This window comes from Rattus norvegicus, chromosome 3 (assembly GCF_036323735.1).
Source record: "Rattus norvegicus strain BN/NHsdMcwi chromosome 3, GRCr8, whole genome shotgun sequence".
NCBI lineage: Eukaryota > Metazoa > Chordata > Mammalia > Rodentia > Muridae > Rattus > Rattus norvegicus.
Genome location: NC_086021.1, coordinates 35,016,300 through 35,039,956, shown reverse-complemented (window position 1 = coordinate 35,039,956; position 23,657 = coordinate 35,016,300). Strand labels below are relative to the sequence as shown.

The window sequence follows — 23,657 nt, the reverse complement described above, 5'->3', positions numbered from 1 at the left end:
GGGACAGACCGATGAGAAACAGCAGAAAACAATGTTCACAGGACAGAGTGAACTTAGGAAACAGGTGCCAAAGGCATGCTGGGAACCCTCTGGATTCATGACGAGGTCCAGAGGAAAGCCAGAATCCAAGCGCCCTGGAGCTTCAGGGAGTAATGTCCAGGGGGCCCAGAGGATGAGTGGCTTGTGTGGCATGATCGTGATGGAGCCAGGAGACCAGGCTAGACCACACCAATGTCACAGATTTGGCCTCTAAATACTGGAGGTGGGGGAGGGGAGGGAAGGATGGAGAGACAGACAGACAGACAGACAGACAGAGACAGAGACAGGCAGAAACACGTGAAACCTAGCTAAGGTCTGTCATTGTTCAAGCTTTAGCAGGGCTTGACTGGGACAATGTCTGATTGTCCAGACAGGATACTGCATCTTCCTGCCCCAGCCCCTGATGGATTTGGCTCTTCTCTCACTGAGGAGGCCTGCTCCCTCCCACTCACCCCTCCAGAGTTTCATACAAGAATCACCACGGAAAGAGAATGACCTGGGCTGATGATAAATGCAGCCTGATTTAGCTCCTCGCCTGGTAGGAAGACGGGACTTGTTTGGGTGAGTTGAGGACCTGACACCCTGAGTAAGAGGCCGGCTGGGTAAAATAAACTTACGGCCTCAAAATGTGCCACTGCTGAGACCCAAAACACAGAGGACGTGGACATACATCCCCAGGTGTGGTGAGGACACGGGAGAGGTAGAGTAGACATCACAGTGTATCCCAACAGGGATCTGCAGGCTCTACACTGATTCCTCTGAAGCCGTGAGTGACAGGGACACGGCCATGGCATATTGTCATGGGAACATCTGACAAGACAACAGCAGACATGACCACAGTTTGGGCTTTGGTTTTTTGGGGGGGGGGGTGTTATTGTTGTTGTTTGTCTTTGTCTGTCTTTGTTTATTTTGTGACAGGGTTCTTCTGTATCGCTCTGGCTGTCCTAGAACTCACTCTGTAGATGAGGCTGGCCTCAAACTCACAGAAATCCACCTCCTTTCACCTCCTGGGTGCTAGGATTAAAGGTGTGCACTACCACAGCCTGGCTGGGTGATTTGTTTGTTTGTTTGTTTGTTTTGTTTTTAACTCAGACTTGTGGGACTGTGGCGATGGCTTGGTTATTAAAGTGCCTCCTGAGGTAGGATCTCAGCCCCCACATAAAGGTGGGACGCATCTATAATTCAGCATGGGGCAGAAGGTGGTGGTGGTGGGTGGTGGAGGAGGTAGATCCCAGAGCTCGCTGATCAGTCTAGGCGATCGGTGAGCTCAGGGATCACTGATTCTGTCTCAGCAAACAATGTGATGGGTGGGCTAGAAGATGCTCAGTGCGTGAAAAGGTGCCTGCCGCCAAGCCAGCCAAACAGCCTGAATGCTATCCTGGGACCCACATGGCAAGGAGGGAACCTACACCCTCAATTATCCTCTGACTGCCACAGGCATGCCATGCTGCGGGCACACACATGAATAAATATATGTGATAGTGATACAAAGAGGAGGAGAGTCATGGCAGATGACACCTGATGTCAGCTCTGCCCCCACACATGTGAGTACACAGGTGCACACACATGAGCACACAGGTGCATACACATGAGCACACAGGAGCACATACATGAGCACACAGGAGCACACACAGGAGCACACAGGAACACACACAGGAGCATACACGGGAACACACATGAGCACACACATGAGCACATGCATGAGCACACATTATACACACAAAAATAAATAGATCTGTAGGGAAATGAAAGCTAGGGAGACAGATATAAAGAGAATTTATATACAATGCATATGAAGAACAAACATAGAGACAGGCATGGTAGCTTTCACCTTCAAGCCCTGCACTCATGAGGCAGGGGCAGGTGGATCTCTTCGATTTTGATGCCTGTTTGGTCTACATAGCGAGTTCTAGGCTAGCCATGAAGACTGGGCTAGACTCACTCTCAAGTGAAAAAAACATACCAAACCATGCATAATGGATACATATTCTCTAATAGCGTGTTCATAAATGGCTGTTCTAAATATACATGCAGTCAAGCCTGTACACAGGTTCCTACACAGGCTCAAGCAACCACAGATAGAAGATGTTTAGAAAAATACTTCAACGGAAAAGCTCATTTTTCCTTTGTAAATAAATATAATAACCATTTGAAGTGTCTCCATTCTACTAGGCACTAGAAGCTATCTAGAGCCTACAGGGGGATGTGACCAGGTCCTGTGAAAATCCTTCCTAGGCTTTCCTGTAGCCCAGGCTAGCCTCTAACTCACTAGTGTGAGTCTGAGCTCCTGGCTCGCCTGCCTCCGTCTTCCAGGCACTGGGATTACAGTGTGCACCACCACGCCTTGTTCATGTGGAAGGGATGGAACGCAAGGCCTGGACCTGCCAGACGAGCTCTCTACCAACTGAGCCCCATGCCAAGTTCAGATACTTGAGCACGTATGGGCTTTTATAAGCAAAGGGTATGCGGAAACCAATTCACCATGGCTACTGAGGGACCACTGCAGACAGGGCACACTGACAGTATAGGAATATCCGACTCTAATTTCCCTGCAGCAAAGACATGCTGTTGAAGATCAAGTTATCTCAAGCACTTTCCCCTCAGCCCATCACCACCATCTTGGGATCTATGACTCACCCTGGACCACCAGCTCCACATCTCGGTGCTGAGAGCCTGCCACATTGGTGGCCACACAGCTGTATCTCCCAGCATCTTCTTGCAGGGCCCGGTCAAGGTGGAGGCTGCCATCAGCACGGACAGCATGCCGGTTGCCTGGAGGGAGCTGGTGGGGGCAGAGAGGCAGAAGCTTAGATGAAGGGGCCAGCGCTTAGGTGTGTAGGTGCTACTCCTAGTAGCTTCTCTGTTCTTCAAGCCATCAGCAGATGCTGGACCAAGAGGCCAGGGGCCTGGTAGAAGAGCCTGGTGGGGTGCAAATACAGTTTCCCAGGCCTCACCCCTTCTCTGAGCCTCACCATCTCCTGAGATCAGCAGGGTAAGGGGAGGCACCTTGCATATCCTGGTCCCCATCTCCCTCAGCTGGGTGGGCAAGCAGGTAAATGGGTCAGAGCCACCTGCCTAACCCAAAAGTTGTCTTGTGAGAGTTAACAAGAAGAATATGGAGTTGAGACAGAGATCTCAGTCTATGGGGCAGTGGCAAACTGTCTTCTTGTCCCCACTGAGACCCCAGAGAGAGATGACATGGGCTACAAGCAGAGACTACAGCCACACAGATACGCAGAGAGCTTATATGACTTCTAGGGGCTTCTCCTCTCAAGGAGTCTGCCATATTTAACTGCACAGGCTGCAAAGGCAGTCGTGGGGCTAAAGATTGCCTAGGTAGAGCCCATACACTTTTAAGGCACACTCCATGTGCCACATGCATACACAGAGCCACACCTGCCGGAGAAGGAAGGGAGGAAGGAAAGGAGAGAAGGAGGGAGGGAAGGAGGAAGGGAGGGAGGAAGGGAAGGAGGGAGGCAACCCATGCCCATGTTCACTGTACAGGGCTGTCAGGGCAGAGAGGTCAGTACTATGTTATTAGGTCTCAAGTTCAAGTTAACAGAGCAAACCTTTAATGCCGCTCTGCAGCGTGGCTTATATGAACTTGCTTGCACACTGAGAACCCTAGGGAGTTTTTAAACCAAAGATAACAGTGGTATGACCGCTAACTTCAGAGGTTCTGGTTTCACTGGTAAAGCCGAGGCCAGGATAAACAACACACTCCCAAAGAGACTCGAAAGCACATCTGTGCTAGAAGGAAGCCATCTCAAGTTGGGGGAGCAAAGGCACGAGAGACGATGCTCTATGTAAGACTTAAAACGGGCTTGGCAAACTGTCTGCACTGAGCGTCAGAGGTGGACTATTTCAGACTACATGATTTCTGTCTCAGTTGCCCAATTTGACCCAAACAGAGACTAATTATGAGGGGATGCATTTCAATAAAACTTGATCTAGAACAAAGCAAAACTTTATTTAGGGCGGGCTGGAGCCTCTGAAGTTTTGAAGTATGGGCCACAGGGTTTGAGCCCAGCTTGGCCACCTACTAGCTATTTGATTTTAAGAATGTTGTTTAACTTCTCTAAGCCTCAGTTTCCTTATCTGCAGAATGGGGGGAAATGGCTAGGTACGAGGAATGCAGAAGATGAGAGCAAGGAGTGGCATTTGTGCTGCGGGGAAGAGAAGGATAAGCAAGAGCAACTGGAAAGGCATCCCAGCGGCAGCAACGGTGTGGGCTAGTGCATGGATACATGATTATCTGGCCTGATGGGAAATAGTTAGGATGGGATGGGAGATGAGGAGGCGGGGGTGGGAGATGCTTAGACATGCTTGAACCTGCAGCAGGTGGCCGGTGGCCCTGGCAGGAGCCATGTTGTTGCTGGAGCTGTTCCTGCTGCCTGGTGGCTAGGTCAGGTCAGGAGCCGAGCATGGGGAACAGAAAGTACACACGAGCACTGCTGTCTTCCTGAGCCATGCCGCCTGCCCGGCAGCTGGTGTTTTAGCTGAGGGGAATCCTTTATGGTCTCAAGGGCACAGAGGTTTCAAGGGTAATGGCCCAGGGAAGACAGAAAAGGTACAGGGAGCAGGGTGATGGTGTAGACAGCCCTGTGCCACGGACTGAAAAACTGGCTCCTGCATGTGTTGCTATGAGCTAAACCACACAGGGTAGGGGCTCATCCTGGAAACATGCCACGAGAGTGGCTTGGCCACCCTGCATCCTCTCTCCTCAGACCCTCCCCTGGATTGTTCTCCTACTGGGCAGTAAGCAGGGAGAAATGGCAGGACCGCAGATGCCAACAATTCAGGAGACAGGTGATTCTGGGACGAACCAGGACGGAGAGGGAGGAGGAAGGGAACATTGCAAAACGGGGTAGCTTCGAGGCAAGGGCTGAGGTGTGGCTGTGACCTCTGCCCACAGCTGCCAGGGAAGCCTAGAACTCACAGGCCTGCCAGCCTTGAGCCAGCGTCTCTCAGGGAGGGGCCTCCCTGCCAGGATGACACAGGTCAGGGACACGGGCTGTCCCTCCAGGACACGTACGACAGAAGCACTGCTGGCGATCTGTGGGGGTGCTGTGGGGAAATGAGAGCTGCTGGTCACACAGGTCTGAGGGACACAGACCCACCCCACCCATGGACTTCCCCAAGAAGACCATGATTGCAGCAAGACCAGAGAGCCTAGGGAATTAGGTGTTCCCTAGGAGACGATGGCCCAAGGAGCAGGGATAGAAATGTGGGGATACATTGGTCCAGTGTGATAGATACAAGGAGAACCCTGGGACACCCACAGCCTGGCTGGAGCACCTGCCTCCCACTCCCTACAGCTTCCAGATTCACCCACAGACCGTGTCCAGTGACCACCAGCTGAGCCTCAGCCTGGGCCTTCCCGAATACGTTACGAGCTTCGCACACGTACGGGGCTTGGTCTTCCAGGGAGACTCCTGAGGAGAGGAATGAAGCTGGCTGTTGGGAACCCACAGACTCTAACAGTACAAGTGCACAGCCAGGCCCTGCATGCATGCAAGGGAGGACCAGGGTATCAGAGGAGAGGGAAGAGGGTGATGCTGGACCTCACCTTGCTCATCTGTGGAATGGGACAAGGGATAGATATGTGGTTGAGCTGCTCATGTGTGCTACCCCCATGACAATGAGGAGCAGCTGGCCTGCTCTTGAGGACACCTTTAGCATCATTAGGGTGGTGATCCATCTCATAATGGAATGACTTGGCCAGAACTACCAGCCCGTATGAGCCAGCATCAGTCTGCCCATGGTCGGTTAAATGAGAAAGGTTCTTGTAGCCCCCGCATGTTTGAATATTCCATCTCCAGTTGGTAGAACTTTTTAGGAAGGATTAGGAGGTGTGGCCTCGCTGGAGGAGGTGTGCTGCTAACCCGCACCATCCCCAGTGTGCCTCTCTCTGTTTCCTATTGTGGACCAAGGTATGAACTCTCAGCTGCTACTCTAGCACCATGCCTGCCTGTCTGCTGCCACACTCACTGCCGTGATGGTAATAAACTCTGGCCTCTGGAACTGTAAGTCACAACTCAAGCCTTCCTTCTCTAAGTCACCTTGGTCATGATGCTATGACACTCGGATAGAAAAGTACCCAATGCAGCAAGTACTGGGACCAGGCTCTTACCCTCCTCAACCCTGTCTGCCAACCCACCCAGCTCCCTTCTCTTACTTTCAAAGACCAAGACTCCTGAATCTCGTTGTCCAGTTCTGCTCCTCCTCCCAGGCTCCAGGGCTTGGCCGTCTCCACGCCTCCAGGTGACGGTTGGGGGTGGGCGGCCTGTGGCCCGGCAGGTGAGGAAGACACTCTTGCCTAGCTCCACGGTGACGTCCTGGGGAGGATCCGTCAGCCTGGGCGCATCTGTGGGAAGCGATTAGTCTGTGGGGAGCCTCAGTGAGCTGGGACCAGGGAACGGTCCGTTTTCTTTGTCTCTTCTCTGGGGGCTCCGTCAAGGCTCACCCCATGAAGCTAAAGTCACTCTTGATCACAGCTCCATGGCCAACCTGAGGTTAGCTCAGTCTGCCTCTAGAGAGTTCCAGAAATGAAGCAGAGAGAGCCTGTTTTGGAGGGGTAGTGGCTGTAGATGCACTTTGCACTGTCCTACAGGAGCCTCTGGGTTTGGCGTGGGGGCTTGGATAGCCACGCAGGGGGATACATTTGCCTTCCCTGCTACAGTTTGTCCTCAGGACCCTCCCACCTGCGAGGAAGGCCACAGGATCCTTTATGGCTGAGGCTGACGGAGATGCAGCCAGTGAGGGGTCAGGGTTCACACAGGGGCTTGGGCACAGTGAGCCCCATGGCCTCCCAGACTTCCCTATTTATCTCCTCCTGAGCCCGAGGTGGGTACAGAGGTTTTGTGTTAGCCTCTGACATGCTTAACCTGAAGCTCACATCTGCCATTTCCCTGTCCCTGCCTGCTGTGAGCCACCCTAACATGCTGCCCTCAACTCTTCCTTGTTCTCTCTGTTGTTCCTGTTCTTGTAATGGGAACTATTTGGAATAAGCACGTGAAAATTTCCATTACACGTGACCTTGTATCTGATGGTCAAGAGTGGGGTGCCGGCTGGCGAATATGTATTGACAACGGGCACACAAGGATGCTCCTACCATGCGAGCCACAGAACCTGAACTGAGAACAGAGGGTGGGGATTTCCCTAGTCCTTGCTCCAAGTACTCCAGACACCCCAGACTCCATTCTGCCGGGAAGCTGGTGGAGTTCTGGCTGTTAGCACATTGTTGCCTTTGCTGGGGTGGAAGAATTGGACTATTTTCCCTAGAACAGAAAGTCCAACTCCTGTCCCTCAGGAGAGCCAGATCTGGCCCCAGAGTAGACAGTCTTCCTCTTCCCGCTCCTTCCCTGCCCCTGCAGCCCTGGCACCCTCCATGGTCCATGGGTCTGTGTCCCTAAGCCATCCACTCAGGAGGTCCTGGCTTTCACTAACAGGGTGAATCTAGAGCCACGGGAAAGCGGCCTCCTCTTTTCCCATCTCTCCAGAAACTGCCGACCATCTTCAGATAACATTGAACTTCTTTCCTGGCCTTGGGATTGGGAAAATTTAAGGGAGACGCTGACGCAGCTTGGAAAGTTACCACAAGACAAGAGACTGTCTGTGAGGCAGCTCCACACCGGGTCTGTGGTCACACAAGTACAGAACCTAGCTTCGGGCCCTGGTCTTCAGAGATGGAGGATACCCCACCCCACATGGTGCAGCCCCTGGCCTGAGTCCCCTGAAACCTGCTCTTCGGTGTTCACCATGGTGGCGACCAACTACAGCCAAGCAGGGCCTCAGATCTGGGCCCACCCACCTCCCACTCAGCTCTGCTTTTGACTCCTGACTTTTCCTTTCTCGGCTCCAGACCTGCTGAGGGGATAGCTCACCCCACCCCCTAGCATGAGAGCAATGGCCACAGTGGGTACCCTCTAAGCAGCTGCCAGGAGAAAATGCTTTCAGAAATACCAGAAACAGTTCCTTGAGTTCAACAGGTGACATCACAAATTCCCTAGTCACATGTGAGGAAATTGGGGGTCAGAGAGATGGAGGAAGGGTCCCAAGGCCCATGGCAGGTGCCAGGACCCAGGCTCTTCCCTAGCCCTGTGACCTGCTAGGTGCTGCTTACGGACTCCACAGTGGTTGTCTGAGCAGCGGTCACCTCTTCTGCTTTCTTGCAGGAGTCACAGAGATGCTCTGCCGTAGGCCCCACATGGAAAATTCCCACCCTTTCCCTTCCTTACCCAGAACTCCCTAATTAAGGTGAGACCCAGAACCCCATAATGTGTTACAATGGAAGGCTCCCTAGTTAGATCTTTCATTGGACAAACGGTGACTGAGGAAAATGTGGGGACCAAGATGGGGCCATATGCTCAGCCAAGGGCCTTCCTCAGGGCCTGGCCAGTGTGCTCAGTGTTCTCTGTCTTCAGTCCTTGTTGCCACACTGACTTCCATAACCCCCTGCAAGGGCCCAGGCCGGGACCCTGTGACGACTTCATCTCTGCCTAATTTCCCTGTGAGTGGCCCTCTCTACCTTGGCCTGGAGCCTATGCTGGGGCAGAGGGGTCAGAGGTGAGGCAGGCAAGCGCAGAGAATGGTGAGGTAACCCAGGACCCCGCTTGGTTTGGCTGTGCACACCGTCCTTTCTATAATAACGTACATGGGAGGCTGAGGAAATGACTCAGCAATTAAGGGCACTGGCTGCTATTCTAAAGAACCCGGGTTCAATTCCCAATATGGCAGCTTATAACTAACTATCTGTTAACTCCAGTTCCAGGGCCTCTGGTCCCTTCTTCTGGCCTCCATGGGCACCAGGCACATACATGGCACTCATATGTGCATTCAGGCAGAAATGCCAATGTACATGTACAATAAAGTACATTTAAATATATTTAATGATGCACACGGCAGCTGAGCTCCTGACCTGCCTGTACTATGCACACCTCCCTCCCCTCTCCGAACCAAGCATCCTCTACGCCAGGCTACATGTGTGCCCCTCTCTGGACGATGGGCAAAGTGCCTCCTCCCCTGCCAACCATCATCAACAATATCTGTCCAAACACAGCTGTGTCTGGATACGGGGTGGTAGAGGTTCAGCCTGGACTGGTTCTGGGTACGTACATGTTCAGTAAAGCAAAACTGTGCCCTCAGGTAAACTTTTAAGAAGACCCTATTCACCATCTTAGGCCTGTGCCTAATTGGACCAACATCTGACCAAAATCAGATGCATTATGGGAAGGGACACAGGCAGTGGGAAAATGTCAATCAAAACAGAACCACACTCACTCTCTTAGTAGCCAGTTCCTTTTCTTGAAACCCATGAAAGGGAGGATCGAATGGTCATGGGGCCCCCTAAGCACCCTTACTCTAACTCTCTCGCAGGGTACTGCAACCTCTCCTATTACTTTGCCCTTAATAAACTTGCCTTCTGCAAGTCTGTGTGAAGTTATAGTTCAAGTCCTCGAAGAATCAGCCAAGAACCTGGAGATATCCCCAACCTGGACCTGACTGGTAGCAACAGAAACTAAAGGTTCATCCTCAGCTACATGGTGAGTTTGTGGTCAGCCTGGACCACATGAGATCCAGACTCAAACATGTAACAGTGGTGTGCATAGCTTAGCTCAGGACATAAAATGTGGGGGGTGGGGTGCTGTCACACTAAATGTGTGGGGAGTCATTCACGGCTAGCGCCTTGTCAGCCTGCCAGGTCTGGACATAGCCACCTAAGTATGTTGGTTTAGTTGTCCACGGGAGCACACATCAAGCACATAGTCTGGATTTGGTCTGCCAAGGACCCCCATAGCAGTGTCCTACTACAATCATCCGACCACACAGAGGGGGAAGTGGGACTCTCGAGGGCAAGCCACTCAGCCAGACAAGTTGTCCAGGATTCTCTTTCTCTTGATTGACAAGTGCCAGGCCCAGGTGATTCAAAAGTGCCCTCCAGAGATGTGGCTCACTGATAGGGCATTTGCCTCGCACCAAGCGCTGGGTTCCTTCTCTCGAGCCTCAGAGAAGAAAGTGTCTTGGAGCTTACTGGCTCCTCTACCACTGCTGGAAAGACAGACAGGCTGCCTCCCTTCCTGGGTCCTACATGCTACAAGAAGCCCATTCCCCAAGCCACAGCAGGAGTAGGCATAACACCCACCTGCTCCCAGCACCTGCCAGCTTGGCCAGGAAGGCTGGACCACAGCTGCTGCCCAGATGGGCAGGAAATTTGATTTCCCACTCTCTCTACCAGGCTTGCTTGTCCAAGACCCACAGCTGCTCGCTATTGTTCACCCCTACCCTGCCTGGTCCCGGATAACCATTGCCTCTTCCCTCTGACCTGGGCCTTGTCAAAGGAGCAGGGGACCTCAACCTGGACCCCAAAGACATAAGGCTCCGCTGAAAGGCAATCAGATGTGGAGCCAAGGCTAATGACCATAGCAATGCCACAGGTAGTCTTCTAGAACCTTCCAGCTAAGACAATGACAGTGTTTCTTGTCTCGAACCTCCCTCATCTCATGCACACATACTTCAGAGGCATTTGGGCAAGAAGGAGCTTGGAGCTCAGAGAAGAGAAGGATGTTGGTTATTGTCCAGTGCTGACCCCACACACCAGGATCAAGGGCTTAGAGCCACCGTTAGCTTTCAACTCTGTCATGCCTAGCTGTGCGCCTTGGGCAAGCCACATGCCTTCTTTGTGCCTCATTCCCCCATCTGTAAAGGGGTACTGATGACCCTCACGTCCAAGGTTCGTGATGATTTTATGACTGTACACCTAGGGCATGCTCAGAGCTGTCAAATACTGCAGACGTGACGGCTCTTGTTTTACTATTGGACTAAGAAGGCTCTTTGTCTACTTTGACAGTCTGAGCATGAAATCCTTTCTAAAACATCTCACTGGGCCCGCAGGATGATCCCCAGGCTGGGCTGACCCACAACAGGTGGTAGCCCTCGGAGTCTCCCCTTTCTGCCAGGCTTTAATTGAGGAGTTCCACACCAGCCTGGGGGTACAGATAATCTTTTCTAAAAGTAAAACACTTATTACTTAGCCACAGCCACAAAGCTAAGGACTAAGACGTGTCCCAGTTCCCTGTGGGTCTCCAAAGCCCTACGCTGGCATTGTAGGTACAGATATTAGCTTCCTCTCTAAAGGCAGGGCAGGGGCTGGGCGGTGGGCGGGCTGGGAAGCGAGGGCGGGCAGTGCATACTCACATCCAACCAGCAGCTGGATTTCAGCAGAGGCATCACCCAGTTCGTTTACAGCCTTGCAGGTATAGAGGCCAGCGTCTCTTTCCTGAGCTTCAGGGATCCGCAGTGTCCCAGACCTGGAGCCTTCAGGAGCCAGAATCACTTCCAGACCTCCTAAAACAACGATGGAAAAGTATTGGCTGGGGTCCTTGGTTGCCCGGGAGCTAAGATCTCAGGCTTCCTGACCCAGAGCTTCTACAGGTCACACAGGAGTTTGGCGGAGGTGGTTTTCCGGAAGTCATGATTTCTGGGCCCAGACTTAGAGCATGTCGGGGTCTGAGTTTCTCCCAAGCCCCTTGTTGGCCAGGGCTGGGATTCACCCAGACTCTGACATGACAAGCTCTTCCCTCAAAGTCTCCACACCCAGGCCTTCTTACTGTCTTACCCCCAGGTCCTACTGAGGCCAGGATCTGCTTTTAGGGCACAGGAAAAGGTGAGTGGTGTCTGGTAGATATCTTTCACATGCCTGCCTCCCTGACATCTCTCTCCGAGGCAACTGAGGACCATTGTCACCTCTCCCATCTTGACACTGGTTAAATTTCAAATACACAGCTCTACTTGCTCAGCTCTGGGCATGAAGCACCTGTGCTGAGTGACATCGCGTCACCTGCCTGTAGGTTCCTCATTCCTCCCGTTCTCCCCATTGTGACTGTCCCATTAAATACAATGCACACACACACACACACACATACACACACACACACGCACACACACACGCATGCACACTCAACATGCATGCATGCACACATGAACACACATATACATACACATGCTCACGTGCTCACGTGCACACACACATATGCACGCATACACATATGCACACTCAGAGGCACATACACAGTCACATGCACACATGCACACACACACACACAATGCACACTCAACACGCAGTATGCAAACACAAACATACACACATACACACACACACACACACACATGCAGTCACTTCTCCTGTCCCTGTGAATGGCTCTGGGACCTCATGCCAATGGACTGCTAAGTTTCTTGGGACCTGCCTCCTCTCCACACTGTTCTTAAGCATCCCACCCCACATCACAGCAGGTGTCAAAAATCCCTTCCCTCCTAAGGCTGAAGAATATGCCACCCTAAGACCTTCTTTGATGGGTGGGTCTGGGGCAGGGCCATCAACCCTGAGCCAGGAATCTCAAAGCACCTACCTCCCACTAGCCAGAGAACTTAAACAAAATACCCTTGGCAGAAAACAGAGCCAAAGCCACCAGGCCTGCCTGCCAGGCTCTGATGAGACACCAGACAGGAGCTGCAGGGTAGAATCAGGTATAAGTCCCCTCTGGGGACTCCAGCTGACCTTCAGAAGTTGCCCATGGCACTATCCCCTGCCAAACATGGGAAGCAACCCCATCCACTAACTAAACTCAGCTAGATATTAGCCCAGGCTTGCTCTAAGCACACCCATACTTAATCCTCATAAGACGCATTTCCAGATAAGGAAACTGGAGCTCAGGGTCCTCCTAGGGGAGAGAATAAGGACCCAGGTCTGACTGGGTACCTGTGGGCTATGAGGCTGCTGGGGTCTGGTTGCTGGAACCAGTTGGCTCCCTTGTGAACCCCCCCCCCGCCTTCCCTGTTGGGAGTCCCTGCCTGCCAGTGACCTTTCAGAAAACTGTAAGTCCAGGGATGTGGTGGACATTTCCTGGGCTTCTCCCCATTAAACTCACCTCGATACCAGATGACCCGTGGTGGGGGGACCCCAGACGCCGCACACAGTAGCACGGCCTCTTCCCCAACAGCTGTGAGAACCACAGCGTTGATAGCAGACACGGATGGTGGGTCTGTGTGGACCAGAGGAGAAAATATGGGGCTGGCCTTCCGTGCCTTCAGTGGGAAGAGATTCCATTCCCTGCTCCACCTGCCCCCCACACCCCTAGCACCCACATTTATTCACATGGCCCCACTAGCTGCAATACCAATCCCTTGCATGGGTGTTGCGTGTCTCCCCACCAGAACGCCAACCTATGTCTCACATCAGGAACTATAGGCACAGGGCCTGGTACACCACAGATGCTCAGTGTCCCTGAGCAGGAGGGAGGGAAGAGCGTGCCCTGAGAAGTTATGGCCCAAGTACCTGTGTAATAGAGGGTGACTGTTTCCTCGTCTGTGCCTACTTCATTAGCGGCCTGGCAGCTGTAGTTCCCAGCATCCTCTGGGGCCACTCCCTGAATGATGAGTGTGCCTTGGGCATCCACATGGATCCTGAGGTCGTGCCAGAAAAACATGTGACATATGGTGACCCCATAGTCATCATTAATTACAAATTAATGCCACTAGTAAATGACATCCAGACCCTGGCAGGCTTCTCTAGGACAGGTAAGCTAAGGATTCTGCCATTTTAATTCCCAGGGCTCTTCTCTGAGACCCGAGAGCCTGACCACTCCATGCTCAACTAATCCTGACGGAAGTCAGGCACACACCACGCCATTTTTACTGCCAGGCCTAAAGCTCGCATTGACTCACCTGCTGTCCTCTGGCAAGGCGAGGCCCTCACGGCTCCAGGAGACATGGGGTTTGGGGTACCCAGAAGCTGAGCAGCTGACCCTCACCTCCACACCCTGGGAGAAACGCTGGGACCTGGCATTGATGCTGACTTGAGGGGGCTCTGTGGGTGAGAAGACCCCATCTGACCAGTGTGCTTCCCCACAATGGCCCTGCCTGACCCTAATCACAGTTTGGGAGGCAGTGGAGAGGAAGCACAGGCCCCCCAGAGCCAGAGTCCCCACGTGGTATCCCTGGATGTGGGGAGAGTGGGCCCTGACCCTGGGTTGCTTTGAGCTGGACACTGCTGAAGGCTTTGGGCACTCAGCAAGTGCCAGGGCTAGGGACGGTCACATCTCTGTGACTTTGAGGTGAACCCCATCACCTGCCCTAAACCAACCCCCCAAATAAGGTTTGTTCAATTAGGTGCTCTCAGTCCACAGACCCAGTGAGGCTCAAGCCAAGCTGCCAGCCAAATTCCCTAAAAAGACAAATGTACTCCTCGCTTCCACGCCAAGGAAGACATAACTAATCAATCTCTGTCCTGCAGAGCCCAGGTAGGGTCTCTCAACACACTCCCAGCACCAGTAGGAGAGGCTGGCTCAATACAGAACACTGTATTGAGAAGAGAGGGAGGAGAGGCTTGGGGAGGCCAAAGCCACACCCAGTCCTGAAGCTCTTACATGAATGACTTTCTCTAGCCAGGCCTCCCCCAGTGCGCCCTCCCCCCCAGTCTGCGTCAGGCACATCAGATCTCTCATGCTGCCCCAGCTCTAGTGTGGAGAACCTCCAATAGCGATCACCACTTAGCTAGGAGACAGGCCCCACCACCTCTGAAGGTTCCAAGTTTGAGCAGAAGGAAGGGCTTATGGTGTCCCCAGTGAACACTAGGTAGAATGTGTTAGGGTACAGCAAGAGTGGGAGGGGCCTCACCTCGCACCAGGAGCCAGGTAGATGCCCTTGTGAGCCCATTCGGATTGCTGGCCACACACTGGTACTGCCCACCATCACTGGGGACAACGCTGCTCACTTCCAGAGACAGGTCACGCAGCTGGGAGACTCGGCCTGTTTTGACTGGTAAGGCTCGCCAGTCCCGGACCCATGTCAAGTTGTAAGGAGTTTCACCTAGGACTTGGCATGACAGGATGGCGGTTTCCCCTGGGGACACGGTCACATTGGGGCCAGGGACCAGCTGTGGTGGAGGGTCTGTAGGAGAGATTAAGGAGCTGGGGTGGGGGAACAGCCGTCCCCTGTGTCTTGGGACAGACATGTCAGCCAGCAGAGCACTCATTCTGCATGTGTTCTCCATTCAGAGATTGCGTGTCTCCCATCACGTTCTCCCTAGGGTGCTATCAAACCCTGGAGCTCGCCACAGCATGGATGTGTTCACGAGCCACAGCCAATGCACACTCCACAAGACCTATTCAGATCTTGACACGCTCCCAGCCAAACATCTCAGCCAGGAGAGGGAGAAACCTGGTGGGAACATCTCTGTCCTCCAACAGGGTGGCCCTCAACAAGCAGCCCTCGAGAGACAGACGCAAAGGAGATGCTGCTAAGTCTATTGTTCCAGGAACACACGCCATCAAACTGACAAGATCAGAGACACCTGCCGAAAGAGCAGGGCCAACAGGGCACAGGCAAGAGATGTAAACATCCCAGCCTGCATGGTGGCACTGGCCCACGATGCCCACGCTTGGGAAGCAAAGGCAGGACTGCTGTGCGTTTAAGACCAGCCTGGGCCACATGGCCAGTTCTAGTATAGCTACCTGGTGAGACTCTGTCTCCAATACAAAGAGGAAAAAATCACAATGCTATTGAAAGTGCTTAGAAGCCACATTTGGGGACAAACAGAGAAACTTGACTGTAGATAAAATTAAGCAGTAGTGAATATTCATACTTTGTGGGGTGTGTGTGTATGTGTGTGTAAGTGTGTGTGTGTGGTGTGGTGTGTGTGTATGTGTGTGTATGTGTCCTGTGTGTGTATATGTGTGTGGTGTGTGTGTATGTATATGTGTGTATGTGTATGTGTGTGTGTATGTGTGTATGTATATGTGTGTATGTGTGTGGTGTGTATATATATGTGTGGTGTGTGTGTATGTGTGTGGTGTGTGTGTATATGTGTGTGTATGTGTCAGTGTGTGTGTGTATATGTGTGTGTTTTGTGTGTGTGTGATGTGTGTGAATGTGTGATGAGTGTGTATGTGTGTGTGTGGTGTGTGTGTATGTGTGATGAGTGTGTGTGTGTATGTGTGTGTGGTGTGTGTATGTGTGTGGTGTGTGTGTGTGTGGTGTGTGTATGTGTGTGGTGTGTGTGTGTGTGTGTGTGGTGTGTGTATGTGTGTGTGTGTGTGTGTGTATGTGTGTGTGTCTGTCTGTGTGTGTGTTCCGACATTGAGACTAGGTCTCCTTCTGTAACCCTGGTGGACCTGGAACTCATTATATAGCCCAGGCTGACCTCACACTTGCAGCAACCCTAAAACCTCAGCTTCCCAGTGCACGAATTACAGATGCAGCCATTAACTAGGGGACCTCAGTTTTGCAGTGTGATCCCCGGTTTCCAGGGCTCTGTATTGAAATGTCAAGGTAGTTACAACTTAGTTTAATGTAGTTCAGCGGCAATGAGAAAAGCCCAGTGTGTACAGATACCAGCACATGGCAGACCATTTCTTGATCCTGCCCACTTCCTGCTCATCGTTTATAAAAATTACTCTCCCTATGCGGAGGGGCACAGGCTACCTTGCGGCAGATGGTGGACTCAGGTTGCTGAAATCACCTCAAAAAATGTGGGCAAAGAATTTCCTCTAGGGAGCTAGCTCCACAGATAAAATGGCAACTGTTCAAGTGTTAGGATCCAGGTTTAGATTCTAATCGTTCGCATAAAATCCAGGTGTGGCAGCTCACATCGGTAGCCCCAGCTCGAGGGAGTAGGGATGCGAGGATCCCTGAGGTCTGCCGCCTTCCACTCCTCAGTCAAGTTAAGATTAGAAAGCTTTCCTAGATTCCATGAGAGATCCTGCCTCAAAAACAAAAAGGAGGGAACACCCTATGTCAACCTCTGGCTCCTGAAGAAAAGCTCACAGGAAAGCACCCCTTCACACACATGATATACCACAGGCAGAAGAGCTCATCATCACGCTAGACTGGTGGAATTGAAGGTGGCTTTTGTGTCCTGGTTTATGCTTTTCCACCTTTCTGCCAGGGGTCTGTGTAACTTTTTATCAATGGATGTGGGGTCACTACGTTGCATTTCTTTTCTTCCCCACAAGACTGTCTGGGTGTCTAACTTTAAAGATTACATCGAATCTCATTCTGAGACTGCCCGTGGCATCTCCAGTCTTCTAGAGCTCAGTGGTGACATCCTGAAAAGAATATAGAGTAACCCTGCAGGGACACTAGGCACGAGGCCAGTATTGAGCAGGGTAGCTATGTTCTGAGAGAGAGACTGTCCCCAGGTGACAGCAGACTAGTACTCTGCCCTGAGGATGGAGAGTGACTTCTAGAACACTTCGGGGGGAGGGAAAGAACACAGTGGGCACACAGAGAGAAGGGGATCCACCTGTGATGACAATCTGGGCGCTGGCTCGGCCTGTCCCAGCTCTGCTGACAGCTATGCACTGGTACACGCCTTCCTCAGCCTTGGAGGCCCGTGGGATCTCCCAGCTGCTGTTTCCTGACTCTCTGCAAAAGCAACAGGCAGTATGGTCACTCTGACCCCAGCCAGGGTTTCCCAGTCTCCGGGGCCTCAGCCTCCCTGCACTGAGGGGAACCCTAATTCCTCGCTGAGGCTCAGTAAGAAAAGCCATGCAAATTCCCAGTATGCTGTGTGAGCTGACTTAATGCCTTGGCCTCTCTGATTTCTAGACTCCCACACTAAGGGAAGGGTCTAGGGGGTCCCTCCATTCTTGACCCCCACTGCTGGGCCCATTCATAACCAGAATACCCACTCTCCCCATCCCCATACAGGCCGATCAGGATGACAGTTAAAGTGACCCCAAGTCTCTCCCGCTGCCCACTCTTTGAGATCTACCCAGGGCACTGGAGCCCCAGAGCCAGGGACAGTTGCTGCCCAACAGCCACTCACTGAAAGTATCGCTCCTCGCCCAGCCTCTCTCCATCTCGCTGTAGCTGCAGCTGGAAGGGGAGGGTGCTATACACAGAACAGGACACCAGCAGGGGCTGCTGTAGGTAACCGTGGATCTTGGGAGCCATGCTGACCAGTGGCACACCTGCAGGCAAGCACAGGGCTTAGAGCTCTTCCCTACCATGCTGAAGCCTCTCCTTGGTGCCTCACAGTCACACAGGGGCCCTTAGGGATAAATAAGAGCCAGGGGCCAGCCTTTAAATGTCTGGTTGAATTCAATGGTCACCCGAGGCAGGCCGCTTACCTTTGAGAACCTCAGTTTCTACTTCTGCCAAATAGGGGTGATCCCGCCAAAGTTTAGGGAACGTCAGGGAAGGGGTAGGAAGAATGCAGAGGCAGAGGAAGTGGGGGAAATGGTGTGTGATGCTGGCTTCCAGAACAATATGACCATTGTACCCACGTGCACAAGGTCTACCATAGGCTGGGCCTGCCAACGTCCTGTCAGGGAATAACGAAGGGTTCACGGGGTCCCACTCATCCGTGAGGCCTTACAGCAGCTAACGGTGGGTGAGGGGGAGGTTGTGCAGGCGTTGGTGAAATGTCCATGCTCACTAGTGCTCTTGTAAGCAACCCCAAAGAAACTCAGCAGGTTGCAGCCAACGAGGAAGGAGTTGGGAGGAGCCGGTGGAAGCAGGTAGAGGGCAAGACACAGAAATGGTGGGGTGAGCAAACTACATTACTGACATGTATGAAATGTCACATTGAGACCCGGTAGTACGCAGTGCTAATAATCACATGCTAAGACGGCGTTTTTAAAATCATCAAGCGAAGGTTAAATGCTCATAAAACTAATTAGCTTCGAGAAGGACTCTCCTTGGTGTAATCACTAAGATGCTATATCGATGGGCTGATGACGGCCCTGAGACTGTGGTGTGGTTAGGAGCTGGGAACGACCATCAGCGGAGAGTACTCCACAACCTCCCTCACCAAGGCTTCCGAGGAAGCCAGTTAGCAGACAGGCCTGCCTGGGACCAGCTCTGAGATCTGACCAGATGCTGCCCACTGTGTCGGTGGTCTATGTAATTGGCTATTCTTTGTCCGGGAGTGGGGTCCAATTCACCTAGATCTGTCTGCAGGGAAATTTTTGCAATGGCGGGGGGGCAGCAGGAAATGATTATGAATGGGAAACAGCATTTTTGAGATAAAGCAAAAAAACCTCGAGGAAACTCACAGCTTCCTTCCGGGGCCCCTGTCTGCCAATGCTCATCTCCTCACCTGACCCTTGTCTCGGGAGCAAGAGCTTCTTTCCCTGTTTGAGTTGTTTTCAAGAGGCCTCTGAGAAAGTTCCCGGCAGGGTCAGCAGCAGCCCATGGTGCTGGCAAGAGCTCAGGCCATAAGGCTGCCTTCTTTGCTCCCCAGCCAGAGGAGACAGGAGCCCAGTAAGATGCTCAAGGGGTGAGACAATGCACCAGACTGCCTCACAGCCCAGACTGGGGGCTGGGAGAGTGGTAGGTGACATCATGCCCTGGGCTGTCTGCCACATCCCCAGGGAGAGGGGTGTCAGACTTCCAGCCACGTCCTCAGCTGTGTGTACAGCCGCTGCTCGCCCCCACAATCTGGAGGCTCTCCCAGCCAGCTTGGTTACCCCTCTTCTGAGCAGAATGGGACCAGGAGCCCCAGACCCACTACACACCTTTAGCCTCAGAGCAAACCTGTTCTGAGGCAAACCCCAGCCTCCTCAGCTCTGAAAGTAGGGAGGAAAAAATACCATGGCCCACCCCTCCCTACCCCATCAGAGTGTCAACAGAGACCAAAGCCCACAGCTGTACAGTGACAACCCAAGTTCCTGGTTCCATCTGGGAGGACAGAATGGAAGGAGACAGGTTTCCACTGATGAAACCTCTCTAGAAATTTCCCCCTTGGGCTGTAAAGGCATGGCAGAGAGGCCCAGGAATAGCAGCATGGTATAGTGGCCAAGATGCCCAGACACAAGAAGGCAGGATGAAACAGAAAAGAGGAAAGGAAAATGGGGGGAAATGGTGAAAGGAGAGGGGAAGGGGGAAGGGATCTCAGCCAAGTCTTAAAGGAGTGCTCTTGTGTGGGCACTGTGGATAGCCTCCAAACCAGCCCTCTCTCCTGCCTTCCACTCACCCTTACTAGAAAAGAATGTAGTAACTGCCCCACCAAGAAGTGTGGAATGCCCACGAGACCTTCCCCTCTGGGTTCCTCGGGTGCTTCCAGGGAAAAGAAGACAGTGTCCACAGGGAGGGCCACAGAGCCCAGCAATGTGGTCAGGTGTCCCATGAGTCTAGGTGCCCCTGCTAGGAGCAGAGGTGGAGGTGGGAAGCCCAAGATTCTACCCTGCCCTGGTGCTTCCTGACTCTGAGGCACCGAAGCCAGAAAAAGCCACCCAGGTGGGAGCCAGTATGGTGACATGAGACATCGACAGTGGCTGAGTATGGTCTCAGGAACCCCTTGTAGCTGTTAGCAGACAGGATTCTGGAGCCCTCCGGCAGACGGGGGAACTTACTGTCTTGTCATGGTTCCCCGGAACTTTCCTATGGGTGCTCAGGGAGGGGCAGTACCTCTGTCCACTACACAGAACCGATTCAGGTGGGCAATGGGCCAGCATTGGCAAGTGCTGGGCCCACACTTCCATGCAGCATGGCTTGGACTTAGCTTAGTAAACCTCAAAATTATGAATGAATGAATGGATGGATGATGGATGGATGGATGGATGGATGAAGGATGGGTGGATGGAGAGACAGATGGATGGATGGATGGATGGATAGGTGGATGGATGGATGGATGGATGGATGAAGGATGGGTGGATGGAGAGACAGATGGATGGATGGATGGATGGATAGATAGGTGGATGGATGGATGGATGGATGGATGGATGGATGAATGAAGGATGGGTGGATGGAGAGACAGATGGATGGATGGATGGATGGATAGATAGGTGGATGGATGGATGGATGGATGGATGAATGAAGGATGGGTGGATGGAGAGACAGATGGATGGATGGATGGATGGATAGATAGGTGGATGGATGGATGGATGGATAGATGGATGGATGAATGAATGAAGGATGGGTGGATGGAGAGACGGATGGATGGATGGATGGATGGATAGATAGGTGGATGGATGGATGGATAGATGGATGGATGGATGAATGAAGGATGGGTGGATGGAGAGACAGATGGATGGATGGATGGATGGATAGATAGGTGGATGGATGGATGGATGGATGAATGAATGAAGGATGGGTGGATGGAGAGACAGATGGATGGATGGATGGATAGATAGGTGGATGGATGGATGGATGAATGAATGAAGGATGGGTGGATGGAGAGACAGATGGATGGATGGATGGATGGATAGATAGGTGGATGGATGGATGGATGGATGGATAGATGGATGGATGGAGAAATGGGTGAGAGGGTAGACAGATGAAGCGATGAATGGATATCCTTATCCGTTGGATGATGGGTAGGTGAATCAGTGGATAGATGGATGGCTTGTTGGCTGTATGTAGCAAAGAGGATGGGTAGATTCTTGGGTAAATGCATGTGGATAGTTAGGCGGACAGGTAGGTAGATGGATGGGTAAACAGATATAAAGGCATGGATGAGCGAGCTGTTGATGGTTATCTAGACGGGTACATTGACACACAGACGGATGGGTGGGAGGATGGGAAGGAGGTGGGAGCATTGCTGGGTGGGTGGGTAGGTACATCTCCTACATCTTCAAATTGAAGGTCGTGTCAGGATTTGTCATAACGCCTAACAGAACAGCTGTCCATGGACGTTTTCCCAAACTAATCTAGCCAGGAAACGCTTCCAGAAAGACACTCACCTGGGGCCACCCCGCTGTAGGAAACTCCAGAGACACGGAGGAGGGGATTCCCCTCCTGGTCTTTGCCCTTCACCTTGAGATAAAAGCGCTCCTTTGGTACGTGGAAGGGTGGCCCAGCCCAGAGCTGATGAGTGGACCCATTGGAGAGGAGTTGTGTAGGCAGAGTGAGAAGGGACCTCCCCGAGCTGTGTGAGAGCTCCACAGACTCAAGGTGGCCAGGTGCCTGCAGACCCGTAGAGTTGATCACCAGGGAGATGGGTACGCCTGCAAAGACAAGGCGCGGGATGACTGCTGGACTCTGGGGCCGCATTTCAGGAGCCAGCCTCCTTGGCCTTCCTTCACCAGGTCTGCATCTTCCCCATCTTCCCCTGTGTGAGCTAAGGCTGGAGATGAGAAAGGACGACGCCGTGCGGCTGTCCATGGTCCTGAAGCACTACAGCTTCTCCACCCTTGCCTGGATTAGCAATCTGCTTCTGCAAACCCAGATCCTAGTGAGATAGGACTGGGAAAAAGCTAATGTCACCCCCCCCGACCCCGACCCCATATTTATTTGTCATGGTGTTGGCTGTGATCTACCCCGCATGGGGACCCTCTCCCCACCCCTCTCACAAGCACGGAACTGGACTCAGCTTTCACCACTTCCTTAGTTTATTTGAGAGCCTGAGTCAGGTTTCTCCTCTTTCAGATGGTTTGATGATTTTCAAAGAAACACCAAGTCTGTACTTGGCACAGAAGAATCTAAATGTGAGTCCCTCGGAAGGCCAAGCCTGTGAGTATCAGGCTCAGGTCCATGCTGCAGTATTCAGCCAACAGTATGTAAAAACCCCCTGAGGTCTTGTATGTCCAGCTAATGGTATACAGTAGCTGTTTGCCCTGGTCCAGGCATTCAATGTCCAAATAGCCACAGACTCCCCCAAGCCCTAATGATCCCAGTATAGAAGCTCAGGGCCAAACACTCTTACTTCCTGTTTCAGCGGGGCATGGAGGTGCACACCTTTGATCCTAGCACTGGGGAAGCAGAGGCAGATTTTTGTGAATTGGAGACTAGCCTTGTCTACAAAGTGATCCAGGACAGACAGGGCTACACAGAGAGCCCTGTGTCAAACCCAACACAAACAAACATTTCCGGTATCTTTCTCCTCCTCCTCTTCCTCCTCTTCTTCCTCCTCCTCTTCCTCCTCCTCTTCCTCCTCATCCTCATCCTCCTCTTCCTCCTCATCCTCTTCCTCCTCTTCCTCCTCCTCCTCCTCCTCCTTTATTCTATTGGTCCTCATGCACTCCTAGGAATTAAACCAAAACCTTGCAGACATTCGCAAGCATTCTGCCACTAATCTATCTCCCTAACTTTTTAAGAAAAACTTCTTGTGTGTCTCTCCCCTTTCAGGCAGTTACAATGGCTTTTTAAAGACCATCAAGTCCACATAAAGTCTAAACGATACAGTCAGGAAGCCGGAGGATGCAGGATTATAGCCATATAGGTCTGAACAAGGAAAAAGGAGTGAAGAGAGATTACACAGGCAATCCTAGTGCTGGGGAGGGAGAGATGGGTGGATGCCTGGAACTTGACGGGTAGCTAGCCTAGCCCACTTGGTGAGCTCCAGGGCGTGAAAGACCCTTCTAAAAAACTGACGGTTCGGGGTTGGAGAGATGGCTCAATGGTTAGCAACTCTGGCTGCTATTCCAGAGGACCCAGGTTGAACTCCCAGCACCCACGTGGTGGTTCACAAACGCCTGTTAACTTCAGTACCAGAAGTGCTGCTGCCCTCACTTGGCTTCTGTGGGTACTGCATATACACGGTACACATAGATCCAGGCAAAAGTCACGCACATAAAATGAAAAAATTCAAAAGCAATTGGTGACCAGTGCTGGAGGAATGACTGCAGAGGAAGTCCCCTGACCTGCACACACACACTTGAACATATATACAGGAACAT

At 52.3% G+C, this 23,657-nt stretch overlaps 1 protein-coding gene across 1 annotated transcript in view; it reads right to left on the bottom strand.

Moving 5' to 3' along the window:
- Hmcn2 (hemicentin 2) overlaps positions 1-23,657 on the bottom strand; it is a 149,802-nt gene that overhangs the window by 96,091 nt on the left and 30,054 nt on the right. The window contains exons 8-19 of the mRNA XM_039106171.2: positions 21,723-21,986; positions 17,864-18,008; positions 17,339-17,460; positions 14,713-14,985; positions 13,762-13,903; positions 13,373-13,500; positions 12,966-13,079; positions 11,236-11,385; positions 6,218-6,406; positions 5,379-5,474; positions 4,979-5,106; positions 2,677-2,821 (exon numbers count right to left, since the gene is read on the bottom strand). Of these exons, the coding sequence (XP_038962099.1) occupies positions 2,677-2,821; positions 4,979-5,106; positions 5,379-5,474; positions 6,218-6,406; positions 11,236-11,385; positions 12,966-13,079; positions 13,373-13,500; positions 13,762-13,903; positions 14,713-14,985; positions 17,339-17,460; positions 17,864-18,008; positions 21,723-21,986 (1,896 nt within the window). The remainder of the gene's footprint in view (positions 1-2,676; positions 2,822-4,978; positions 5,107-5,378; positions 5,475-6,217; positions 6,407-11,235; positions 11,386-12,965; positions 13,080-13,372; positions 13,501-13,761; positions 13,904-14,712; positions 14,986-17,338; positions 17,461-17,863; positions 18,009-21,722; positions 21,987-23,657) is intronic.